The sequence below is a fragment of the Lipophrys pholis genome (genome assembly GCF_963383615.2).
Source record: "Lipophrys pholis genome assembly, chromosome: 4".
NCBI lineage: Eukaryota > Metazoa > Chordata > Actinopteri > Blenniiformes > Blenniidae > Lipophrys > Lipophrys pholis.
Genome location: NC_137637.1, coordinates 23,412,598 through 23,437,574, shown reverse-complemented (window position 1 = coordinate 23,437,574; position 24,977 = coordinate 23,412,598). Strand labels below are relative to the sequence as shown.

General features: G+C 41.8%; 3 protein-coding genes across 5 annotated transcripts in view; 1 reads left to right on the top strand and 2 right to left on the bottom strand.

The window, feature by feature from the left end:
* Positions 1 to 8,629, top strand: part of erc2 (ELKS/RAB6-interacting/CAST family member 2) — a gene marked incomplete at its 3' end in the record, with an annotated part of 35,111 nt that extends 26,482 nt beyond the window's left edge. The window contains exons 13-20 of the mRNA XM_080460621.1: positions 906 to 1,108; positions 2,850 to 2,972; positions 4,826 to 4,837; positions 5,226 to 5,349; positions 5,585 to 5,745; positions 6,398 to 6,545; positions 7,272 to 8,048; positions 8,603 to 8,629. Of these exons, the coding sequence (XP_080316747.1) occupies positions 906 to 1,108; positions 2,850 to 2,972; positions 4,826 to 4,837; positions 5,226 to 5,349; positions 5,585 to 5,745; positions 6,398 to 6,545; positions 7,272 to 8,048; positions 8,603 to 8,629 (1,575 nt within the window). The remainder of the gene's footprint in view (positions 1 to 905; positions 1,109 to 2,849; positions 2,973 to 4,825; positions 4,838 to 5,225; positions 5,350 to 5,584; positions 5,746 to 6,397; positions 6,546 to 7,271; positions 8,049 to 8,602) is intronic.
* Positions 8,630 to 14,232: 5,603 nt separating this feature from the next.
* creld1a (cysteine-rich with EGF-like domains 1a) lies at positions 14,233 to 17,165 on the bottom strand. 3 transcript variants are annotated; one of them, XM_080462212.1, is made up of 6 exons: positions 17,030 to 17,165; positions 16,488 to 16,693; positions 16,328 to 16,411; positions 15,532 to 15,627; positions 15,298 to 15,438; positions 14,233 to 15,193 (listed from the first exon to the last, which is right to left on the bottom strand). In XM_080462212.1, exons 2-6 carry the CDS (start codon positions 16,657 to 16,659, stop codon positions 14,973 to 14,975), a joined length of 714 nt encoding a protein of 237 aa, XP_080318338.1. In that variant the 5' UTR covers positions 16,660 to 16,693; positions 17,030 to 17,165; the 3' UTR covers positions 14,233 to 14,972. The 3 variants fall into 3 exon arrangements, with proteins under 3 accessions (XP_080318338.1, XP_080318340.1, XP_080318339.1); XM_080462214.1 differs by having other exon boundaries at positions 16,492 to 16,693; XM_080462213.1 differs by having other exon boundaries at positions 16,566 to 16,693; positions 17,030 to 17,072.
* A 768-nt stretch (positions 17,166 to 17,933) lies between these two features.
* On the bottom strand, positions 17,934 to 24,404 carry LOC308108104 (interleukin-17 receptor C-like). The gene is made up of 15 exons (XM_080460819.1): positions 24,134 to 24,404; positions 23,624 to 23,901; positions 23,061 to 23,277; positions 21,972 to 22,075; positions 21,752 to 21,866; positions 21,618 to 21,659; positions 21,416 to 21,534; positions 20,827 to 20,883; positions 20,657 to 20,714; positions 19,839 to 20,077; positions 19,554 to 19,607; positions 19,418 to 19,469; positions 19,203 to 19,298; positions 18,839 to 18,877; positions 17,934 to 18,749 (listed from the first exon to the last, which is right to left on the bottom strand). Exons 2-15 carry the CDS (start codon positions 23,726 to 23,728, stop codon positions 18,049 to 18,051), a joined length of 1,998 nt encoding a protein of 665 aa, XP_080316945.1. The 5' UTR covers positions 23,729 to 23,901; positions 24,134 to 24,404; the 3' UTR covers positions 17,934 to 18,048.
* Between the last annotated feature and the right edge of the window lie 573 nt (positions 24,405 to 24,977).

The following is a 24,977-nucleotide window of genomic DNA, read 5'->3' as shown; positions in this document are numbered from 1 at the left end:
CAATGAAAATGATCTCTCACAAAGTAAATGCCAACGTTGCTCCTCATGCTTAAAATATGACGTTTTTCAACGGATTTATTCTCGGTCGGCGCCTGCTTCTCTTTCTGTACTCGACTGACGGAGACTGTGCAGCTTCGTGGAGTTTGCATGTCTTGGTTAACCTTGATGCATGTTGTCACTGTCAGTGTTGCCACGCTTCTCTCTTGTCTCGATGTGGTGCGGTTATCTGAGATTTTGGCCGTGGTTGGAGATCTCCGCAGTGCTCTGATGGATGTCTCTGTATAACTCTGCGACATGTGTTGACATGTGTGGCTGCGTATTGTCTCTGGGATGGTGTGTGTAATGCTGTGATGTAATTCATGGAGAGTTACAAACTCTTGCAATCACGATGACATTTGGTTCACACTGATCAGAAAGAAGAGAAGAGCTCTCACTTTGTTAGTTTGTGTCAGATAACCAGCGAGAAAGAAGCATGACCCTTCATTTAATTGCCACTGATTTGTTGCTTGTTCCTTCTTCTTCACAAACACAAAACCAACACACAACAACACACACAAACACCCAGAGCTGCATTCTGCACACTCACCAAATGTACACAGTGACTGGGAGTCTCAGAAGGCCATTTAAATGGAGCTAAATAATAGCTCTGTGAAAGCTAATGAGCCAGTGCCAGTAATGATGCCTGCGTCCACAACATTGTACTCTGCTTCAGTCATTGAGAAAGACAGTGAGACAGAAAGCAAAGTAGATATTCTGAGGCACAGTTGGTCCGCAGGGTTCTGTCAGTATCTTTTTTTTTTTCTTTTTTTTCATGGGCAGTAAAACATGCTGCACGTTTGCCATGTTACCTGAGTGCGTTGTTGCGTGTGTGCTTGTTTGTATGTGTGATTGGCTTGTTCATGCAGAAGGCCCATGAGGTGGAGCAGCAGTCGGGCCCCAGAGGGAACCCGGAGTACGTGGACCGAGTGAAGCTGCTGGAAAAAGAGGTGGGCTACTACAAGGATGAAGCCAACAAGGCTCAGACGGAGGTGGAGAGACTCCTTGATATCCTGCGAGAAGTGGAAACTGAGAAAAATGACAAGGACAAGAAAATCGCTGAGCTGGAAAGGTAACTGTTTTTGTTCCCTTCGCAAGGTTGTCACTCTTATCTCCGTTGCACCGTTGATGACACACAGAAGTAATGAGAGGATTTGTTTGCTAGTTCAGCAGAATTGATACAGCAAAGCTGCTCGCGATTAGTGCCTTCTCTGTTTGTTGTTGGGTTCTGCACAGATTTGACGTCACTAAAACCACACCTTGCAGCTCTGGACACAGAGATAAAACATCACTCACGTGTCATTTATGGCAAATCAAAGAAAATAATTAACTTTTGCTATTCATGTTTAGTGTTTGATTGGATTTATTTATGCTTTTGCTTACTGCTATATTGTTTTCTATGCCTGCTGCTGTGGTCTGGCCGGCTCTATTAGAGTGTCTTTACTGTGACACTACCCTGCATATATATCCCCATTCGGAGCTGCAGGGTAACTCAGCTAAAGTGACAGCTGAAGATAAAAGAGTGTTGGTGAGCAGTAAAGCGCTCCTACCTGTAAGTTAAGGCCTGGAAACCTTAGTTTGATATTTATGTTATTTGTGATGTGAGTGAAACAATGAAAATGTTGAAGCATTCAGTTGTTCAGACGTTGCCCGTGAACACATGAGCAATCTAAAGAAAAACTCAATTAGACTATTGAAGGTTTGTTTGTTTTTTGTTATTATTAAGCCACCATGTTAGATATCCTTGTGCTATATTAAAGTGGGTTAAAAAGGAGTAACGTGGCTTCTTTAGTAATTATTCGGGTTGTAATAGTTATGGACCAAACCCATCAGACCTCAGTTCAAGGGATTTTGGTTTTGAAACTATTCACTATAGATATATTTATTTTACTTTAAATCATTTACAATTTACATTGCACTCATCTCCAAGATATGTCCTATAATAGAATCAATGATAGTTTTTATCTCCAGTGGTTTGGCTTACATAAAGCCACCTCTACTAATTATGGCTACTCAATTTATTATAAAAATGTATGATTTTCTATTCGTCGTCTGCTTTGTGCATTGCACTGGATCAGCTGTAGTCTTGAATTCTACACTCAGACCTTGAAAGGGACCGTAGTTGCAGTACTGCATGGCGATGCACCTGAAGAGTCGTTGTAAAACTGGTGACACTGTGTTCGGTTTGATGTTAGAGCACTCAGTCACCTCCTCATAGAAGAGGTTGAGCGAATTTCAGTTAATGGACTGCATAAATACACCGAGTGGCCTCTTCAACCCTCGGCTGGATTAGTGTGATGTGTTGTACACGGCCCCCACACTGGAAAGAGCTTCGCACTTTGGCCAATGAAAGAGATTGTTGTCATTTACTTGAGCAGGATTCAAACTGAGACTGCCATAAAGAATCGTTGGACAGCGTGAGGATCACATCATAAACTGCGTCATAAAGACGACCCTTTCCTTCACGTCACAAACCCATCTCTAAATGTTCAAACCAGTTCTATGGTTCACTGTTGTTCCACTGTGTTGAGTGTCATGATAGTTTCTTTAGTCGTGCTTGAATAATTGAGTGTACTTGTCTTTTTTGTTTTGTTTTTTACTATCTTTACCCACCTTCTTCCATCCTGTTTCCCTTTCTTTTTCTTGTTTCATGCCCTTCTGTCTCTTTTTTCACCCTCTGCCATTGACACCTTTCAACCTTGGCCTCAAACCCCTTTTTAATCTCACCTCAAATCCAATTCTGTATTCTTGGATCTCTTCATCTCCCCCTTTGCAACTCTTTCTCTGTCGAACCCCCCACCCAAAAACACCAGCCCCCCTTCCACTGCCCCTCGCCTCATTCCTCGTCCCGGTGGCAGAGCTCCCCCTGACCCGCTCCCTTCTGTGTCAGCTGCTCCCCAGCAGATAGGGGGCATGGTGTGGGATTTCCTGGGAAAGTGAGTGCTCTGCCCTGGCACTTGAGCTCGGCTGTGTGGTTAAAGTCTCCGGCTGCGACTGCCGCAACTGTCTCTGGTTTCACCCGCGCGCCTCGGTCTGCCTGCTGTCTGAAGGATTCACAGATCTTTGTATCAGGGTGGCACAGTTTCGTAGTTTGTGGTGCTGTTTATGTACTTGTGCTCATGATACAAAAATCCCTGGATTCAGATCTTTCTCTTTCAGTTGCACGTGTGTACTTTGTGTTTGCAACAGTTTGCACTTGTGCTATGGGTGGTTTTTCATTGTGTTTTTCATCATTGTGTGCGCTGTGTGTGTGTGTGGAAGAGAGAGAGAGATGCATGGATATTTTTTTCAACTGCATGTGTCATTAAAAACCAATCAGAAATACACCAGTAAAAGAAAATCATTTAAACCTCAGTAAATATAACCATGTAGATTTTGCTTAGTTGTGGCTAAATCCTGTCAAAATGCAGTTCAACCTCGTTGTTCAAGGTTTGTTCTTCAGACAGATCACAAGTACAATACATCAGATCATAATGTTTTGAATATATGTCAGGATTTGGCATATATTCTGTGTCATTTTTGTGATTATGTGATGCTTTACTGTTTTTTCTGTTGTAGTTTGTTACTGTAATGATGCATGTTAAAGTCACTCTCAGTCACCAAAGACAAGAAAAACAATCAGCAACCAAATTTCAATATTTAATCCACTGTAAGTCCCAGCCCTTATCAAAAATTGCACATGTACACACAAAATGTTAACCCTAATCACTCTGTAAACATGATAATCAGTGCTGTGTTAATACCTGTCTTGTCTATGGTATATTTGGTGTAATTTCCCCTGCAGCTCTCAATTGTTTCTTTGTTCATTCTAGTCATTTTCCCCATTCCTTTCTGTCTTTTTGTTGAAATGACTTGTAGACTGATACACTTATAGACACACCATTTGTGTTTCTTTTTGTGTCTTTTTGGGCCGTTTGTCATTGCTCTTCGCACAAAGTTTCTATTGTCAGAGCTGAGTCCTCCTCCTGCCATGAGCACGCTTCCCCTTCTCATTCCCGCCACCCATCTGCCCGCCTCACCCTCTCTAACTCTCTCACCAGTTCACCTGCAAGCTCCTCTCTTCTGAAGTGGTCCTTTCCCACCATTCCTCTGCTCTCCCTCCTAACCGTCCCCACCTGCCCTGCCAAGCTTGCTCTAGCAGACACTAAGGGAAATGATCAGCCTAGTGGCCTGCATGAATAGAGCTGCTGTGCTCCAGGTCCACACGCGCTCAGTGTGAGGTGCTGTGGTAGGTAGGGTCTGGACTGAGCCCTCAGTCTTGAAGTGTGTCACTTCAGTCGGGTCTCCTTTGTCTGAACAAACCTGCATCCATAACTGACTCCCTCACTAGCTCACTCCCTCTTGCTCACTCCGACCAAACCACTGTTGGCTTCCCCCCACTTCTCTTTGCTCGGCAACTAAATTTAACCTCCTTTTCCCCTTCTTCCTTTGCCCGGCTATTTCTTGCCTGACTGACTGCATGTCTGCCGCTCCCGGGCTGGGCAGCAGATGCACATGATTCCTTTTTCTTTTCCCGGAGAAGGTGCATCCTGCATTCTCTGTGTCAGGCTGCAGAGCAGCAACTGTCTCGGGCGCCTCTGTGTTCTCCCATGTTGTTTGACAATAAACACAGTGTGATCTCCTCTGGGTTTACTCCACTGTTTTCTTTTTGTGTGATTGTTTCTTTAAGTTCATGTTTTAATGTGTCTTTATTTTTTTTCTTTTTGTGCTCTTGTCTCTGATGTCCAATGTCTTCTTCACTTGTACCATCATCCCCTTCTCTTTGACCTATTCCTCTCCCCATCTGCAGTCTAGCTCCCCGGTAAGTAATGTCCCTCCTCCCATGGTAGCCCCATCTCTGCCTATATCCATCCTATCTCTGGTACTAAATCCTGTGAGTTTTTCTCACAAAAATAACATGAAGCCACCAGGTCATCTGTGATGCTCATGTCATGTTGCTCCCATTTTGAAACGAGATTTATCCATTCAAAATGAACTTGGCATGATTGCCTATTATGCTGTTGTATTCCAGCTTCTTTCTGTCCTTATATTTTCATTGTGATTCACTAAACCCTACTGACACACTACTGACTTTTGATTTTCCGACGTCTCCTCAAGAAGATCCTTGTTGTTGCATTCATCAAGAGAATACACAATGTTTATAAAAGTGCTTGGCTTGAAAATGCTCCTAAATCTTTGTGGTTTTACAGACAAGGAGGCAAAGATTTGACTAAGAAAGGCTCAAACATCAAACTTGGCCCACAAGGAGACAAAAAAGGCTTGGGAGGGGACCCACGCAAAGATGGCTCCATAGACGGTAGTCACCACTTGAAGGTTAGGATGTTTCTTTTATTTACCATTTATCAATATATTGATGTCCTATTTAGTCAAACCTCCAACTGTTTTTACCGCTGTACCGTGATGGTTGTTGTCAACTCGTTTTTTTCTTTGTGGCCTGTTCACACAAAAAGGTTTTTGTGTCATGACTATTTTCTAAATGAATAATTAATATTATTTGTGGTACTATTTTCCCATAATTGAAATGATGGTTTCTTCTTTCACGACTCAGCTGGAGGAGCTGATGAACACACTGGAGAGGACGAGGCAGGAGCTGGATTCCACTAAGCAGCGCCTCTCCTCGACTCAGCAGTCGCTGCAGGAGCGCGACTCCCACCTCACCAACATGAGGCAAGAGCGCAGGAAACAGCTGGAGGAGATCCTGGAAATGAAGTTAGTTCTGTTTATTACTGTTTAACAAGCTAACCTTAACCTCACAAAGACCTCTTCCGATTTAACTTCTGTTATTGTTTCTTCACTACAATTTCATATATATGTATTTTCCCCCTTCTGTCATGAAACAATCTGACTGCTGGTATTTTCATCCTGTCAAACTGTAAACATATAGTTTACATTTTTCCGCCACAATGTATCATTTATTTTAACAAATGCTATTTTATAATTGGTTCAAGTCGTTTTTGTGAGACTGACAGTCAACCAGCGAAGACCACAGAAAGTCACTGCATTGGCCAGCAGTCGTGCGTGTAAAGAAAAGCACACCGTGCCATTTTTATCATTTGAAGGCATTAAGTAAAAAGGCAACATTTGTCTTGCTCTACCTTTAAAAGCGGATGTGGTGTGATTTTATGTGGCGCACCATTCAGTAAATCACAAAGGATTTGTATCCCTCACAGACTTTCAACCCATTCAAACCCATTCGAAACATTCAACCCATTCTCTTCACATTCACAAATGAATTGACACAAATTTTTTAGTTCAACTGCATTGTTGTTTGGTTAAAACAGCCTTTGGTGAATTGTATTGAATCAGCAAAATTGGATTGCAGATTTTTGTGCTGAATGTTTCAGAGTTGTTTTTCTTCCAGACAACAAGCTCTGCTGGCAGCCATCAGTGAGAAAGATGCTAATATTGCACTGCTGGAACTTTCTGCGTCCAATAAGAAGAAGACCCAGGAGGAGGTGCTTGCCCTCAAGAGGGAGCGGGACAAACTGATGCACCAGCTCAAACAACACGTTAGTACTGCGGCACAGTGGCACACAGATTTCTCTCTGCACAGTCACCGTTTGCCATATTGTGGCAAACTAAAGCCCTGCAAGGCAACAAGAGCCATTTTCCTCGTTCTATCTACAGGACTACGCGGATATGCACGGTCACATTTCAGGTTCAGTGTTAGTACTAGTTCCAAATAATCTGTCTTCATTTAGTGCACATTATATCTTAGTATATCTTAGATATGTTTTAAGTTACAGCTCAAAAATGTATTTGCTAATTATTGCTGCTCATTCAGTAAGAAGATATGATATCTAATGTGACTTGAATATTCAGCTCCTGCAAACATTTTTTTCAAACTGCAGGTGTTACAAGCGGAGTGTATTTGTGCTGTTAGTCATCTGTCTATACACATAGTCAGTTTGCCATCACTTACGGTTGCCTTAAAATGCCACTGCACCACAAATGCACCTGACCACAGCCTTTTTTAAAACAAATACGGCCATGAGCTCACAGATGTGTGTATATTTTGCAAACTAAGCAGCTTAGGTGCAGGATAGGATGATAGCAAGCTGAAGAATTGCATGCACTGCACCCCAAGTGTGCGAAAAGTTTCTTTTTGACTTTAAGGTGTATTTGCAAAGCAAAACTTGTCTTTTCGAAAGACATATCAACTTGAATCTAACTGCACATGAGAAGCCCCAATGTTGAATGTTTATAGTTGTTGCATGACTTTCTTCTTCCTGCAGACACAAAGCAGAATGAAGCTGATTGCCGACAACTATGAAGATGAGCAATATCATCCGCATGCTCCTCACCACCCCCAGCCTCAGCCCCCACATGCTCAGCCTCAGCCTCAGCCCCAGTACCCCCATGCTCCCCACGCTCCACACACCCCGCACGCACCGCACGCACCGCACGCACCCCACGCACCGCACGCCGCACACGCCCCGCACACCCCGCACGCCTCACACACCCAGCAGACTCAATATCCACACGGCCAGCACCCACAGCACCAACAACACCCACAGCACCTGCAGCATGCGCAGCACCCACAAGCTCCCACACAGCACCCACATCCACAGCAGCCACAACCACAGTACCCTCACCCACAACACCCGCAACACACGCAACACCCACAGAACCCCCAGCATCCGCAGCATCAGCAGCACCCCCAGCAGCACCCCCAGCAGCACCCCCAGCCACCTCAACAGCACCAACAACACCCACGCCCGCCACAGCCCCAGCACCCTCACCAGCAGCACCCGCAGCATCCTTCGCAGCACCCACATGGACATGCCCCACCTCAGCACCCTCATCCTCAGCACCCACATGGACCTCCCCAACAAGGACCGCACCCCCAACACCCACATCCACAACACCCTCAGCATCCCCAGCACCCTCAGCACCCACAGCATCCTCAACACCCACACCACGCCCAGCATCCACGGCACCCATCACCACACCATCGTGGAGGGCCGGCCCGAGGACCCCCACATGCTGGTCACCGCCCGTCCCCAGACCAGGTTAGATGTGTCATCCACCATCCACCATAAATACCATCTCATATGATGATTTTGAAGGAGAACATTCATGTTATGCTGCCAAACAATACAGACATTTGCATATTCATTAACAATCAAGTCTGTAAGATGTGATCAGTCACACTGAACAATCACAAAGAAGCCAGAGACATAAAATCTATTATACTTAATCTGCACTTTTCATTTTGTTTTGTTTATTGCAATTATTTATTTATTTATGTTTATTTCTGTTGTTTCAATAGTTGCGTGCCAGTATTTTCAAAATTGGTGAAGTGACTATTTCAATCAATTTTCAATTGTTTTTCAGTTGTTAATTGACAAAGTTTTTATAGGACAGAATAAATCTTCAGATGAGAAAAGTACAAAAAAACAACTAGCTTTTGCTGATTTATGCTTCAACCACAGTGACAAAATTCAACAGGACAATTTGTTTCCTGATTTTTAGTTCTAAACTTGTGTATTGTCATTAATGTGTGGTGTTTAAAAAATGCTTGTCTCCATCTTCTGTGTGCTTCTTCTCACACCGCCAACAACAGGATGACGAGGAGGGCATTTGGGCATAATCCTAGCTGTGACAACCAAAGCTCTAATGTTGTTTTGAGGGGTAAGTTACATTTAAAGCTGACAATTTGTCTTTGACTCATTTTACTGCATGACTACTTGAATGCCTTCATGCAAGGAAAGTGTTGCCGTCTCCATGGCAACTAGCATGTTTCTGTGAGAAAACATGGCTGCCAAGACTCACCGTGCAGCCCTACATGTTTACCCAGGGTCAGACCCCAACGTAGAACTGACATACACAGACACTGTTTAACATATACGAATAAAGTATTGTTTCTCTAGAAATTACAAGAAGAAGCTCAATATGCTGAATGATGTTACAGCTGCCAGTTAGTTAACAGTCAAACAGTACAGTAAAAATAAAAGCAAAGGTGGATAAAATTGTTAAATTCATATCAACCAATGTGAGGATTTCATTATGTTGGCGTGTGTTGTTTATACTCATGTATAATCTCTCTCTCTCAAAAAAATCACAATATGTCACCCTCACAACATTTAAATGTTTGACGCCTTGTGTTGTTTTAGATGATTCAGTCACGACTGGAGGAGCAGAGCCATGCCATGATGTTGAAAACACTACCCGACTAAACATTTATTACCTTCACTCAATTAGTAATCAGAAATGGGACTTTTTTGAAATTAGTTTTTGTTTGTTTGCTTCGGGGAAGAGGAAGGGAGGCACTCAGGTGTGCAGGCAATGTATGGACAACGACAGCTGAGCAGGTACCTTCAGGTTTATCCAGACACATAAAACAAAATGGTGTGTTCAAACTGCAGCTCATACTCAGTGTTGTATTCTTCATTTTCTTCTCCAGGTGAAGGTGGGACCTCTTCTACCTGTGAATAGGAAAAGACGTCCTCCTCTTGGGTTACAGATACACACCTGAGGTGGAAGAACAGAGACAGATGTGCAGCCGATCAGGTAGCTCTGCATAAGAGGTCTCACAGAGATCACCTCACCTGTCCTTCACCTGCTGATCGATCTACCCGTTCAGGCCAACGTCACCCTCGTGATCCTCCCTGCAGATATCTCACTACTGTCCACCGGCCCGGTGTTTTTCTGCTTCATGCTTCTTCCTTCGACTGCTTCAAGATCATGGTTGTCTTGCTGTTTGTTTCACTTGCCTGACTGACTCCTCTGGCTCTGGCTGGCTCCTCCGCCTGACCTCTGTCATGGTTTCTCAATCCTCACTGCCCATGTGACGCACCTGGTGACAACTGACCCCTCTGCCTGGCTACCTTGACACTCAGTGTGCAGAGTCTCTCGTCATTTTAAACATCTGATTGTGTTGATGAGCTGTGTTAACCCTTTGTGGCCCACAGCGACCTATTGTTTTTTGTTTGTTTTTTTAGCCTTTATACATGCCTCGCTCACCTTCCATTTAGAGGGAGTCTCATGTTTCAGCCTTTCTAAGCGTGATGTTGCTTCCCTTTACTAGCATGTTCCAAACACTTGATATGAGTCATTCTAGGCTTTTCTAATGTCATTTCTCAGTGACATAAGGAAGAGGTTTGAGCTGGCTGGTAGCACGCCTTCAGTCTTGCCTGCAGCATCAGTGGGTTTCTGTGGCTGCATGTGTAGGAGCCTCCAGTTCCTGGGCTTGTTTTAGCCTTGATGCTGTTGCTGCCATCAACATTTCTCTTCATGTTACCTCATTTTAATCAGAAGTAGTCAAAAAAGAGAATCAATCTATGCAGATGTCAACATAGAGTGAATGCATTTTTATTTGCCATCCTCACTGAAATCCAATCAAATCAAACTGTAATTAACCATCCAATCAGAGCAGCCAAGAGAGTGGTCAGAAAACATTCATCGTATTGTTCTGATTTTCTGAGACTATGCACCTATGCACCTCCTCTTTGTTGCAGGAATTTTTACTGATGGTGCTTCTGCTGGTGCTCAAACTGATATCGTGTCAAAAGACCTGATCCAGAGCATCTTTTAGTCCTTTTACAATAAAGGGACTAGATCCCAAACGGGCTTCACGGACAACTTTAAAGACTGCTTTGTAAATATGATTTGACAATGGAGGCTTGGTGGGCAGTGACCACTTAAAGACCCACACACAGAGGCAGCATCCCTCAACAAATACTGCTACTACTAAGCATTGTGATAGACTATGAAGTGAAGGCAGTGGCCAATAGATGTTTTCCCTGCAGGTCTATTTGTATCACAGACACCCCAGTCTCTGACCTACAGTATGCTCCAGCTCCCCTCTCCCTTGTACTTTTCCAGCAGTAGTCTGTATGACCTCCCCAAACATAGTGACTTGTTTTCTCCTTCTCAACAAAGTGGCCTGTGCCTCGTAAAAACTGTACACATATGATAGATATGCATATATTATACATATAGAGAGAAATCTATAGAGTGTGTCTATACATGGTCAGAAAATCGTTTCAAACTGACAAGATACTATATGTTTTTTCCTTCATGGTTATTTTTCTAACTGGCTAGAGGTCAGACAGATGTCTTATTTAGAGCGTTGAGTGGTGCGATTTTTCCTCTGATTTGTACTTAGTGAGAAAAACCCCTCAGCAGCAAGTTAACATTCCCTGTCTGAAAATACAGGACAGCCCAAAAAGATGAAAATAAAGAGCTTTAGAGCAGTCTATGGGATAATAAAGAAGTGCATCCATATCTATCTAGAAGTCTAGAAAAGATTACATTATTACATTCCTTTCTTAATGTGAATACAACTCAGTTGAAGACCACTTTGCCTGTGGTTACAACTTTAAACAAGAAATAAACCTTTGTTATATTTCTAGTTTTGGTTTGTTTTGGGGTTTTTCTTTAGTTTTTTTTTTTTTTAAATTTTGCAGCTCACACAAGTAGCAATGAGATTATGTCTGCTGCACTCAGCGGTCAGAAACATGCACTTGTGAGTGAGGACTATCACACTTTAACATCCAAGTGGAGGTTTGAGTGACTCTGTCTGGATGCATTTCTTTCATGTGTTTATTGTCGTCGTCGTCGTCGTCTTGTGAACAGAAGTGGTGACGTATATGACTGTGACAGCCAAATAACTAGAAAAAACAACTCACCTTGTTACAGTTTAGTGAAGAAACTAAGTAGACTGTTACTAACCCCACTTCCTCTCACTCCCCCCATGGTGCCTGTTTGTCTCCCGTAAATGGCCAAGTGTTGGTTGTTGTATATAAATGTCTTTCCGTCTGCCCATCCTCCACAAACCCGAGGCTGATCCGTGCATCACCCCTTCATGTGTCTGTTTCCCACGTGAATCTTTACAGCTCCTGTCACTGACCAAGAATCAACCGGATTGTGTGAAGCTTTGGTGTTTGTGTTTACAAGTGTTAGGAGAAAGCTCCTCGTGTGGTTTTTTCAACAAAAAAAAGTGGGGTGAGACAATGCACACAGACAGAGGAGCAAAATTCCTCTCACTTCACCATCAGGGGGATGGAGTACAAATCCTCCGATTTCAGGTCCTTATCTACTGAATACTTGAAATAGGGAGTTTTCCTACCATGAAATAGCGCATATGATTTACATGGTAGACAACATGGAACATTTTAATTGTGCCCATGCATGCTGATTTTTACATAATGTGCCAACTGAAAGTGATGATGTAAGGATAATCTCCTGTTCTCTATGCAGAGCGATTTTCTCTACTGTTGTGTCAAAATAAGGTTTAGGAGACAACAAGGCTTTGAGGCAGGCGTATTTCTGGGCTTAGACTACAGCCTAATCCCGGTTGTGAATGACTGACGTCGCCGTCGAGGAAGGCAATGCTTCATCCGTGCCTAGAAGCAGCTGTTTAGAAAGACTTTAGGTTCACCAGTAATTTTCAAAAAGGCCTTCAAAGAAAGCATGACGAGTCGAACATACAGTTTCACTTCATTGTTGTCAACAGGTTGCTTTTATTTCACTGTATGTCGCTGAAAACTTGGGATTGAACAAATCACTGTGACCAATGCCAGAAACATTTTTGTTTGACAGAACAAATATTGGGTTTACTTTTTTATCATTCATTTTTGTATTTCAGTTTAAGCTTTATTTTTTCTATTGTTTCAGCTTATTGAAAATGCCAGTTTGAGACTGTACTATTTGTATAAGTAAATGTTCTGAGCTGTACAGTAAAGACCTAGGAACAAATTTAAATGTGTGTCCAGCATGCTGAATGATTATTTGTGTGAACGTGAGTTACTCTCCCATGAAGCATCATTCCTCATACATTAATTGCATCCGCATCGTGCATTGTGACGGTGTGATGTTGTGTTTGAGAGTGATGTGTGTCTCACTTACTGTGTCCCCTTAGTAGACAGCCTGTGCAGTTTTGTGAGAGTGCAGCATGTTCTTTGGGGTTGCTGGTGTAAATGTATTCCTAAAAGGAAGATGTGTGTGTGCGTGCGTGCGCATAACTGCAATTTATTGTTTTATGAATGTATGTGGGTGTGACTGTGTTGTTATGAATGCACAAGAGAAAAATCTATTTAAAAAAAAACAAAAAACTTTATCAAAGAAAGTAAAGTCCCAAGAGAAAAAAAGTGAGACTGAGTATGTTTCAAATGAAGCATGGATACTCTGTAAAGTTATTATTTTTATTTTTTTGGTTTTCAAACTATAGGAGGCTGTCCTCAGTGCCCCAGTTTGCTATTGTATGTGCTGTATCAGAATATTACTATTGAGTGTTGGCCAGCTTGTTTATATCCATGAAATAAAGGTGACTTTCTTTCTGTCTTTGTTTGTGACATCCCACTCAAGGTTAAAATGTTTGTTGTTTGAAGCTTTTTCAACCTGCAAACATGTTGAAGCTGACTGGTGTGTATCTACTTTCATAACTCCAAGAGCATTCGCTAAGGATGACAGATGCTGAACTTGTTATAACATTAACAACACAATTACGAATAAGTATGAGATGTGCATCAATAAAGGACGTGACATTTTCGGCGTTTATATCTCCAAATTATCCAAATGTGATGGACCGCTTTAGTGTAAGCACAAAGTTATGCTATGTCGAGTGAAAAATATTGCACGTATTAACATGATTATGAATCCAAATACAAACGCACACACATATGTCATTGAAGCTAATCTTAGCTATACTAGATTCTAATTGCTCCAAATGCTGATATCTAAAAATAACTGATCATCTTTTTCTAACCCAGTGCTCAAAAGCAAGGGAGGTTTTGGAGGACAACGTGGAGCAACAGCCTCAATTAAACAGACCATAATGTTACAAAACTGGTTTAACGCAAAATCATCCTATTTTTATCAACTCACTCAGTTCCTTGTTTGTAAAAAGAGCTTTGCTCGCGATGTGAGCGAACACTGCCAGTCCATAATTTACTTTAAGCAAGGTACCTCTACAAAACCCCTGTCGATCAACCTGTTATGCCGCTTCATCCAGTTCAGTATCACGGCTTATCATGGATGAAGGCGAAGTTAACTCTGAACTGGTTCATCACGGGACAAACAGACACACAACCACACTCACATTCTTAATTCGTGGCAATTCAAAGTCACCAGTGATCTTCAAAAGCCTTTTCTTAGACTTTGGGAGAAAAATGGATAACCAGGAGGAAATCCGAGTAAATGCACACACGCAAAGCGACAACATGCAAACTCCACAGAAGGGGCCTCCCGGCTCAACTGGAAAAATGTTTTAACATTTAATTGAGATGGACAAATTTAATACACATAAGTAGTCAAAAGCCGCTATATACAGTTGTGTTTTAGTGTGTGCTTGTGATTGCCTTCTCGGTGAGAAGACAAACACGTACAATATCTAAAATAATAGTAAAAGATAATTGTGGATAATAGTAAATAAGCATAGGCTACCAAATACACTCATACAGCTAAAATGCAAAGATAAAATATCTTTAAATTTCACTAAGGCAACATTAACTACAATTTTGGAAAATGGGGGTGAAATTCTATATCAAGAAGTTTCTAAGCTATGTTCTCTTCATTAGAAAAAATTAAGAAATTTTCCTGCACCAGGACAATTCATTTGGTGGAAATTTGGCAAAAAGGCTATTTTGGTCATAAAGGTTGCAGACCTCTGTATATTTCTGCTTCCTCTTTGAGTGAGTAAACACCATCTTCTTGTCTGAACTTGTAAGAAAAAAAATAAGCTGACTTAGGTAGGTTTACCAACGGCCATTGAGAGGACATTATGTCTGGTTTATTTCTCATTCAGCTCATTGTTTTATAGTATATTTCTATATTCACATTTAAACAGAAATATTGCCTATTCTACCTTGAAGGAACCTCTATTGCTCAAAAAACCATGATGGTAAAAAGGATATATGAACTTGTTTAAAGCTTTGCTGAGCAGAGACACATGGATTTGCACACCTTTGGTACTGAATGTCCATTTTGGAATATTAAAGTCCCTTCAGGAAGCTTCTGACCAACCGATCTCCTCGATCAGAGAGCCAGTAACCCGCCATGGCTGCCACTGCTCCCATGAACATGGACGTATAGACCATGTCTCCTTTGGCAGCGAGGGTGGCCAGAGCACAGAGCAGCATCCCAAAAAACATCTGCTGCAGAACCTCCACCTCCTCATCCTGGATATCCTCAAACAGGCCTTTCTCCTGAACACCTGCAGCAGGCGGGACATGAGAGGAAGGAAGCGGCAGGTTTTATTTTGAACGACCTTAACTTTGCTCATGTATGCAACTGAAGTCGTTTTGGATGATAACTCACTCGGCGGCTGCTTCCTCACACAAACACTGGACTGGCGGATGAATCCGTCAGCACAGTCGCATCGAAAAGAGCCTTCGGTGTTGATGCAAATCTCATCGAGACCCTGGCAGGCGAGCACGCGCTCGCTACATTCATCGATGTCTGAGCAACACAAAGGCGTCCCATCAGATTTCACGAAGTATTTTTCACCTGCTGTACATAAAACTGAAGCGTTATTTCCCTACGTGTAATTACCTAAACACTTGGGCCCCATGAGTCTGTACCCAGGAGCACATTTCCTGCAGCGAGCTGGTCCACTGCCCATACAGCCCACACAGGCTATATCACAACCTGAGAACAGAGTGAACACTTTGATTATCAAATGTCAATAAAATTGTATTCTCAAATGTACGTGAGAATCAGAAAGAGAGTGATACATCATCCAACTCAAGAAATTGTTTTGGTGACTGTTACTTCTCTTGATGTTTGACCGACACAACACATTAGCAGGGCAATGTCAACATCTGAAATCCACACATCACAAATAGCACCGACTGAACTGCGATAAATAATGTTTTCATGCTCTGTGCATTCATGTTGTGCATATTTGGCCAATTGTTGAGCCCCACTGCCCTCGATCGTGTTTACAAAAGATCATTTTAACTCTTCACCTTTTTAACAGTACATCATACTTCATGGTGACAGGCCAGAAGTCAGAAGTGCAAAAATCAAGGTAAATCAAGCTGCTCTGCCTCTGACAGAATGCTGGTGGGAACTGCAGACTCATCAAAACCCCCAAAATAAAAAAATAAAAAAATAGAGCAGATGCTTTTGGATTTGGAAGTATGTGTTATTTGGTTCTAATACTTAGCAACCACATTAAATGTTTCACGGTGTCATGCAGCCCAGCAGGACATGAAAGATGTCACTAGCGACTCAACATATTTTACAAGTTTACAACAGCTTCTCCAAAACTTTATGTAATTTATTTTGTAGCTGTGCAGAGGTAAATCACATATTGTGTCTTTTACACTACTTCTACATCACTGACCTCTGCACTTGAAGGATCCTTCTGTGTTCAAGCAGTAACTGTTTGGTAAACAGTGACCCAGTTCTGTGCCACACTCATCAATGTCTGCAAAAACAAAAAAGTCTTATATCAAATACAATATGATGCGTTCCACATTTGTGAGCAAATGCATTTACAGTACCTACACAGGTGTTGTTGTGGAGGGTCCATCCAGCTCTGCATTCTGCACACTGGTCATTTTCTGGGCCAGAACACTTACTGCAGGCATCTGGACAGCTGTGCACCTGGCCAGCCAACAGAGTCCACAGCCAAGCAGCCTGCAGCAGCTTTCTATAGAGCATCCTCACCCCCATCTGTTCACAAGGTAACACCGCCTACCTCCTCCACCTAAACATATGATTCAGAAAATGTGAATAGTCACACTACCATATAACAACAACAACAACAATAATAATAATAATAATAATAATAATAATAAAATTAATAATAAACTGAACTTTAATGATAAGATAGTTTATTTTCCCCCATTACTAAGTGGTACTCATGAGACGATTGCTTTTTAGAGTCTTTAAAAGTCCAACGTGTAGTTTAATTACTGTGTGGTTGTCGCATTTTTACCCTGAACAACCACCTCAAAATAAACCTGACACACAAACATTTAATATGAAATGTGTTTCAACAATACCTACAATCCAGACATGATGAACGGAGAGTGTTAATTACCTCTGTCGTCTTTAGTAAATCCAGCCGAGTGGCTCGCTGAAGCACAACTTTAAGTTTGGTTTTAGACTAGACACCCGAACGTCCCGGGAGAGGAGGCAAACTATAATGTACCTGCACCGCCCCTTCAAACTGTACTGACGTTAAAAACCGAGCCCCATACTGTACCCTTAAACAGACACATGAGTGAACCAATCGGAATGAGGCCGCCCATTAGCCAATGACCAATCACAACTCGAGATCCTTCAAAAAGACAAAAAAAACACGAGGCATTTTTTTTTTTATTTATAGACCGGAGCGTGCTGTCCCGACGATATAATTAGCCTGGTGAATATTAGGTTAAGGATTCAACTGTGTGTTTAGATTTTGATTTTGTTTTTACAGACTGAATGAACTGTTTGTTATTATCAGTGATATACTTCATTATAGGTAATTTGTTTTTATTTTTGTTTGTTTGTTACTTCAGTGAGCCTTTTTCCTTTGAACATGGCCCCTGTAGTTTGGGGGGGGGGGGGGGGGGGGCTGTAGTGGACAGCGGGGTTTTTAATTACTTTATTACTGTGAACGAGGTAAAACGGTCTGTAGGGAGCGCTGTCATAAATATGGCTCATTTATAACGTCATGTTGTTCGATTACATTCATATTTAGGAAAAAAAATATGTTGAATGAAGTCGCTTTACACCTGGGGCGGTCATTGGTCCCAGATTATTTCATAGATTATTTTCATAAAACAGGCCACACACACACACACACACACACACACACACACACACACACACACACACACACACACACACACACACACACACACACACACACACACACACCTGTCAGTGATTGGCTGGCTGCTGCACTGACTGGGACGGGATTATTTTACATCGTTACAAGAAACAAAATTAAATGAGTGTTTAGACAAACATCATTTATTTATTTGATTTTAACTGTACTGGTAGTGTCTCAGTTTCATCAGTGGCGTCATGTTCTATAAAAGCACAGAGCAGCAACATTATTTATTATGACATTTAAACGTAATTTAAAGGGGATGACTGGTGGTTATTCACAACTCCAAGAAATTTGCATGAAGCTGGACTCTGCTGGTTTAGTCCCTTTATAGTTTTTGCCGTCCATCCTTCTGCAGTTCTCCATGTTGGGATAGTCCGAGTCTTTTTGTGTGATCCCCTTTCTGCTTCTACAACAGTCAGCTCTGTTAGGAGAGGTTGAGTTTCAGAGGGGAGATGGAACAGCGGCAGCCCCTGAAGAGGTTCTGGTAGACGTCTGTCTCTGTTGTGAGATGGTGTTGGATGTGAGTCAAATGTCACGAGGAGAAAGCGTTCCCCAGCCCTGCCCAGCTGCTTGTCCGCCTGCATGATGAACAGGGAGGCTGTGAACGTATCAGCATAGGGGGACCATAAGAGTGACAGATCTTTGTCTTCCCCCTGCATCTTGTTAATGTCGTTAGTCCAAGGGGTCCATTCCTCTGTTCTCTCCACAGCTTTGTGCGTTAAAACGAGCACAATCCGCCCACCCAGGCTGTCAAGCTTCAGCAGCTGTGAGTGCAGCCATGGCAGAGGTCCCAGAGTGCACTGCTCCTTCCTGCTCCACTGGTCAACAGACACACTGAAGCCCTGACTGCTGAGGAGGGACCCCAGCTGACACACGGACTCTGATACACCATCATCCACATCTGGAGGGCTCAGCAGCACCACATGACCCTTCCTACCAACTTTAAATCGAGAAAACCACATAATAAGGTCAGAATAGTGCATTGTCGATATGGCGTTATTATTTGAAAAAATGTATATATAAACTCACTCTTAACAAATCCACCGTGGCGCCAGCTCCATACCCACTCTGTAAAATCCAGAAGGTTACATGTAAATACACATGGAAACTTATCAGAGTTTTTACGGAACAATTTACCTTTTCATTTCAGCAAATAATGAATTCCTTAAAATGCATAGAAATGTGTTTATACATCTGGAAAACAAGATCCGTTTCCGTTTTTAAGCGAAAGAAAGTAAGCTTACCTGAGAAGGCATTATTAAACTAACTAATCATTTGTTATGAATTATTCAGCAAAGACCACACTTTAAAATAACTTGTGGTGGGGTTTGTTATGCAGTTACACCATCAAAAACATTTCTAAGAAAGATAATTAACTGTCAGGAAAACTTACTCTTGACAAAGTCGATGAAGAAATAAAACAATATAATCATCAAGCAAACCAGCAACATGAACCCGATAACAAGGAGACGCCAATGGCTCCTGCCTGCTGCAAATAAATCCAGGCAACACAAGAGATTAAAGTTAGAAGTGTTTCAACGTATTTCAGTAAGATGTTTGATGTCACAGTCAGGGTATGTCTGTTTATGTGAACCGTGCCAGACTTACTTTTATATATGCAGAAAGGTCCAAGCTTATGTCCAACACCCTTTATTTCCAGCTGTACAAAGAAATACACTATTGAACTAAGCAAGCTTGTTATGTATGTATAAGGCATAGAAGAGAATAGAAAATGACATTTTACCATCACACATGGCAAGAGCTTTGGGTCAATGTTTTCAAAAACCCCTGATTTCTCCTATAGGAAAGAAACATTAATTGTAAGTAATTTTTAACATGTTGTAAAGACTGTGAAAAATCTAATATATATTATTTTGAATGTACAGTATGTGAAATTGCGAGTCGTTTCATAAGAAATATCTCAGAATGAAGCGATCAAGCATAGAAAAATGCTACTTAATGTCCAGTAACAAATATGATATATGTACTATATTTGGAGAATTAAGATTCCAAAATCTGTCATTTTTACCCAGTGTCCTTTGTTGTTTTGTTTCCATGTGCCTCCTGATTGTGCTTCTGCCAGCTGTTGTCTGAAGGCATTTGCCTTCCAGCAGCCTCTCTCTCCACCGCAGGGCCACACTTCACCCTCCAGCCTGCAGGGGGCAGACACGTTCCACGACAGCTTTGTGCCGCCGTTGTTCATTTTACCTTGGCGGACCGACACCGACACATTGTCCCACATATTCTTTTGTAAGATGTCAGAAAAATCTAGAAAAAACACACAAAGAAATCACTGCATTTCCGCATCAAAAACATTTCTCTTGTGAGCTGAACAAAAACTAAATGATGTGAACGGAGCTGCCACTAGAGACAACAGAGCGAAAACAAATTATGAGTCCCTCTTGATCGACAGCTCTTAACATGAGCATGTGATATACAATAATACAATCTATTAAGCAGCCTTTTATCATGTCAATAATTACAGATAATGTGTATAACATTGGCAAAATGTTACATGCTTATTTGGAACATTAACCCCATGAAGCCTGAGTTTCCTCTAATTTGATCTCTTTCTCTTTTGCTTAATCAAACATGCATATTTTTGTCACCATTGCCTCACCAGCCTCTGGTGTGCATGATGACGACTAATTGGTCAGATGTCGACTGTCCATCATCACATCAGTAGAGTTTGCAGTAGAGTCTACAGTACAGGCATTCTTCCTCACATCTGTTTCTGGCATGTGTGTTTTTCAAGAAACTGTTCCGTTGATGTTATGTTAATGACAATATAAGTGCATATCATTGCAGAAGGTCCTGGATGTACATTTTCTTAAACTAGATTTTCACCTGGTTTGTTGAATGGACAGAGTTTCAAACGCCTTCCCCAATCATCTTCATCCCATAACTACAAGGCAAAAAACAAACAAAAATAATGAGCAAATCATAAACTGATTTTTCTTTAAATAATAATTTGTTATGTGTAAGCAAGAGATATAATGTATGGGGGAGGACAGCACCTGCAGACACATACACGGGGTCACAAAATACAGTGGGATAGTCGCTCTGGTCCATTCCTGTAAAGTCACATCACAGCAGAAATACACAAATCAGACTATATTCGTTCAGAGATTGTGACTGCATTTGCTTCTTTGATCTTTTTTACAAGTTTCCTCTATGCTACATTCTAGAACAAAACCATTTTCCTTAATGCTTTCCTTGCAATGACTCGCAATTTCACGCACACTGATTTACTTATAAATAAAGAGATTAGTTTGTGACAACTGATGCATGGATCCTCGGCAGCCCAGACTTCAGCTGAGGAACCTTGTTTCTTTAAGAAAGTTGTCTTCATGAGTAGCTAGTAAGTATATCTTTGAGGACCTTACCAAGTTAAGGACTTGTTTTACAGAAATCGTGACTAGAGAAGAGTGGAAGGATGTTGTAAAATTTGTTGTCGAGTTATATCATCTTTATTGTAGAGACCATTGCTCAGTTTTGGGGGAGGATACAGCTGAAACGGTGGATATATAGATGCAAGAGCAGATTTGGAAGATGGCTTTTAAAATTAGGCAATAAATCAACAATGAACTGTGACAAAAGACTGACCTGGCAGTTTCCATTCTCCTCATATTGCACACACATTGAAGGGAGCGTGTCATTTCTGTTCTCAAATTGTAGCTCCACCTGATTCTTCTCCTGGTTTATTACACTGCTGACTGTGGGTACTGAGAAGAAGACAATAAAATATTGGTTGTTTGAACAGTTAACATGGAACATGTTATCATAGGATATATAAGTGTTTCTTTACCTTGACATTGTTGAACATGCTTCCGCGGCTCCTGCGAGCACACTGAGAGCAAACAAAGAGGTTTGTGTTACTGACACTGTGGAAGAAGTAACTTATTGATATGTATTCACTGTACTCATATTGATTGTAATCACCTTCATCTAGAGAAGGACTCTGTACTTCTTGGTACAGATTTGTTTGTTTGCCCGGATGAACAAGCACTTGACTGCTGAATGGGAAGCCGTCTGCCTTAGTAATAACCACGGTCATCTAGAAGTGACAAAAACACAGAGTCATAAAAGAAGGCGTCTGGAAATGAGTGGCGTATCAAACCACTGTGGTGATAGCAGAGTGATAACATGTGATCTTCAGTACCTTGACCTTGTTTTGGTGAGAAAAAGCTGCGTGATTAACTGTGAACTCCACCTTCTTGCACACGGGCATGGTAACTGCTGTACTGTAGCACACCGTCACAGACTCTGTGGGAACAGAGTTCACAGGCAGAGGTGTGGCTGAGAATGGATTCAAACCGAGGACAAAATTCCTTTGTCATGATTCCCCTTAAACGCAAGACCTGCTAAATCTCACTTTCAACATCAACATCAGCAGTTTTATCATTTTAAATCAGGAGATACCGAATTATTTATAAGAAGCTACATTTTTTTTTTCTTTTCATTCACACTACCACACGTTAACCTCATGTTAACCTCATGTCCTCACGGTGAACGTTAAATCTGGTCTGAATATGAAAGGATTGGCAATGGAAAAACACAATGATATCTTAGATATTCTTCCCTTCTGGCTTCATCCCCTCTGGTTCCAAACCACTTCCAGAACAACCAAGAGATTAAGCTCCATACACCTTCCAACTGGAGGCAGCCTAACCAGCAGCCCCTAACCATTTCAACGGTCTCATTTAAATGTTGAGCAGAAACTGCTCTACATTGAGTTTCTGTCAGATTTGAACTCTATCACAAAGAGCGAGGCCTATGGCCTCGTAGAGAAAACGAGTTTCTATTTTCTTGTGACAGTGGTTCTGACAGCTCCTTCCGCCCATTGCTTATCTATAGGAGCCTAAGATACTGGAACTGCCCCACCTGGGTAAAATCTCATCCAATATATGAAGAGGGCATGTCACCGTAGATAAACACAGTCAACTACTTCCTTTTGTTTCCCCCTTCTTTAAAACAACCAGTAATCGCTCACTCACTCTTCCAGTGAATATGTCACATGCCACACCAGATGACTTTACTGTCAATACCTGGTTGGCTTCCAAAACAGTCTCTGCTTATAACAACAGCTCAGTGTGAACCTTCAATGCATGAGTAAAAGCAAACTGTGAAGAGGAGCTATTGCAGTGGTGGTTTATCTTCAGGTAGTTAAGATAGCAGAACAGCACTGTTTTAGAGAATTGAGTTATAGTGCAAAGGCTAATCAGTGGGTTGATCAGTGGGCTCAGAATACCTTTTGGTTGGTAGTCTTCTCCATCCGATCGTAAGTGACTCTCATCCTCAGTGTCGCTGTCCGGCTGAATGAGGAGCTCGACGTCTATAACCAGACACAGTGCACATAGTTCTCCATCCAAACAGCAGAGATTGAAATGTGGCTTTATGCTGTGAATATCCATTGAGTTCTCCGCCATTAAATACGTTTCATCTTCCATGGTGCACTCAGACAGTCCCTGAATAGAGGCACAATTGAAGAAAGAAGACAAGTTATCATATTGCTGAGTGAGCCTGGCCAGTAAATATTTGCTGTTCTGAGGATTGTATGCACATGCAACACTCTCATGCTGTGACAATCTGTCTCATGGTGATAGTAAGTGTCTGTCCTTTATTTGATGTTTGAGAATGAAATGCCTTATCAGTCAAAGGGGAAATTATTAAATGTTAGACAGGCTTCACCAATGTGAAAAGGAAATTAAAAAGGTGTAACCTATCTGTGAGGAATATAGCTAATTTACTTAATCTAACTGCAGTAGAGCAACTAACTACTTCAGTGTGTCCCTGCTATGTACTACAAATTACCTGAGGGCAAATAACTTGGCTGTCATATCCAGAAGTTTCCAGTCCACCAGCTGACATGAAGAGAGTCAGAAAAACACAGCAGATGGACCATCCAGGAGTACACATTCTGCTTCAAGACACGGTGGGAGTCTCTTGTTTAGGCAGGTCCACCATCTTCATCCTCCTCGTCATCGTTCGAGGTGGAGAAACTGTATGCTGGCATGGAAGTCACTGTCCTGAGACAAATTGTCCTACCGCAGCTGTGTGTCTGTGTGGTGACTTTCACTTTTGTTTGTTATCTGACGGAGAAAACATACATCTGAGTTGATTTATTTTAACACTTTAAACCTTCTGAATGGAAAGTAGAAACACTTGTCTAGTGGTACAAAGGTCATAACTAGGATCTGGACTGTCCGTTGGACACAGGACAACAGCAAAACACATAAACACACAGTGCTGTGATATGATAAAGGAGTAACTTACTAAAACATTAGAAATGGTGTCAAAATTATGGGGCTCGAGGTTACTTACTGTGTGAATGTTCCAGCTCATTCCACCCGGTTTGCAGGTCTAGACTGTTAAAGTTGCTACCAGGTATCTGAGTCAAGGTTGCACCACACTCAAGAATGATGAATAATTCGACTTAGGTCGCCCCTCCCTCTTTCTCACCCTTCCTTTCCCTGCCCATCCCCTCCCCTCTCTCTCTCTCTCTCTCTCTCTCTCTCTCTCTCTCTCTCCTCTCTCTCTCTCTCTCTCTCTCTCTCTCTCTCTCTCTCTCTCTCTCTCTCTCTCTCTCTCTCTCTCTCTCTCTCTCTCTCTCTCTCTCTCTCTCTCTCTCTCTCTCTCTCTCTCTCTCTCTCTCTCTCTCTCTCTCTCTCCCCCCTCATTAAAGTATAACCAACCTGACAAACCGGACAAAGTCCAACATATTTGAAATGGTTTCACTATGAAAACTGCCTTGAAACATGTTTTTTTTTTTTTTTTTTTTTTTTTTTTTATGGAAACAGTGACATTTTAAATGCAAACAGAATAGTTGGCCTTGGCAACAATTTAAAGATTTCTGATTTTCTCTCACTAGAAAGACTTGAAATATCTACAGGTCAAGACAAAAAACACATTTCTTGGCTGAGTACATGAGCGGGCACATACCTTTGGCCCACGCTAATAATCTGAGACAGTCATTGAGCAAGAGTCATCCGAGAAGCAACACAAGGCGTCACGCAGCCGCTCGACTGGTTTGACCACTAAAGATGAACTGAACGCATGCGATTCCTGCTCCCCTCCTTTATTTCAAGGCCAGACATTTCACTCCTGTAATTGAATGCTGGAGATGTTTTTTTTAAACAAACTGTCCAGTTTGTCAGGTTGGTTATAC

Coding starts and splice junctions, on each gene's coding strand:
- creld1a (XM_080462212.1), bottom strand. CDS start 16,659: ATGGGGGTGAGGATGCTCTATAGAAAGCTGCTGCAGGCTGCTTGGCTG. Junction 16,412..16,487: donor CCACAACAACACCTGTGTAG/GTACTGTAAATG, acceptor TTGTTTTTGCAG/ACATTGATGAGTGTGGCACA. Junction 15,194..15,297: donor TGTGAGGAAGCAGCCGCCGA/GTGAGTTATCAT, acceptor CGCCTGCTGCAG/GTGTTCAGGAGAAAGGCCTG.
- LOC308108104 (XM_080460819.1), bottom strand. CDS start 23,728: ATGTGTACTCCTGGATGGTCCATCTGCTGTGTTTTTCTGACTCTCTTC. Junction 20,078..20,656: donor CTGTCCATTCAACAAACCAG/GTGAAAATCTAG, acceptor TGTTTTTTCTAG/ATTTTTCTGACATCTTACAA. Junction 18,878..19,202: donor CTTCATCGACTTTGTCAAGA/GTAAGTTTTCCT, acceptor TGGATTTTACAG/AGTGGGTATGGAGCTGGCGC.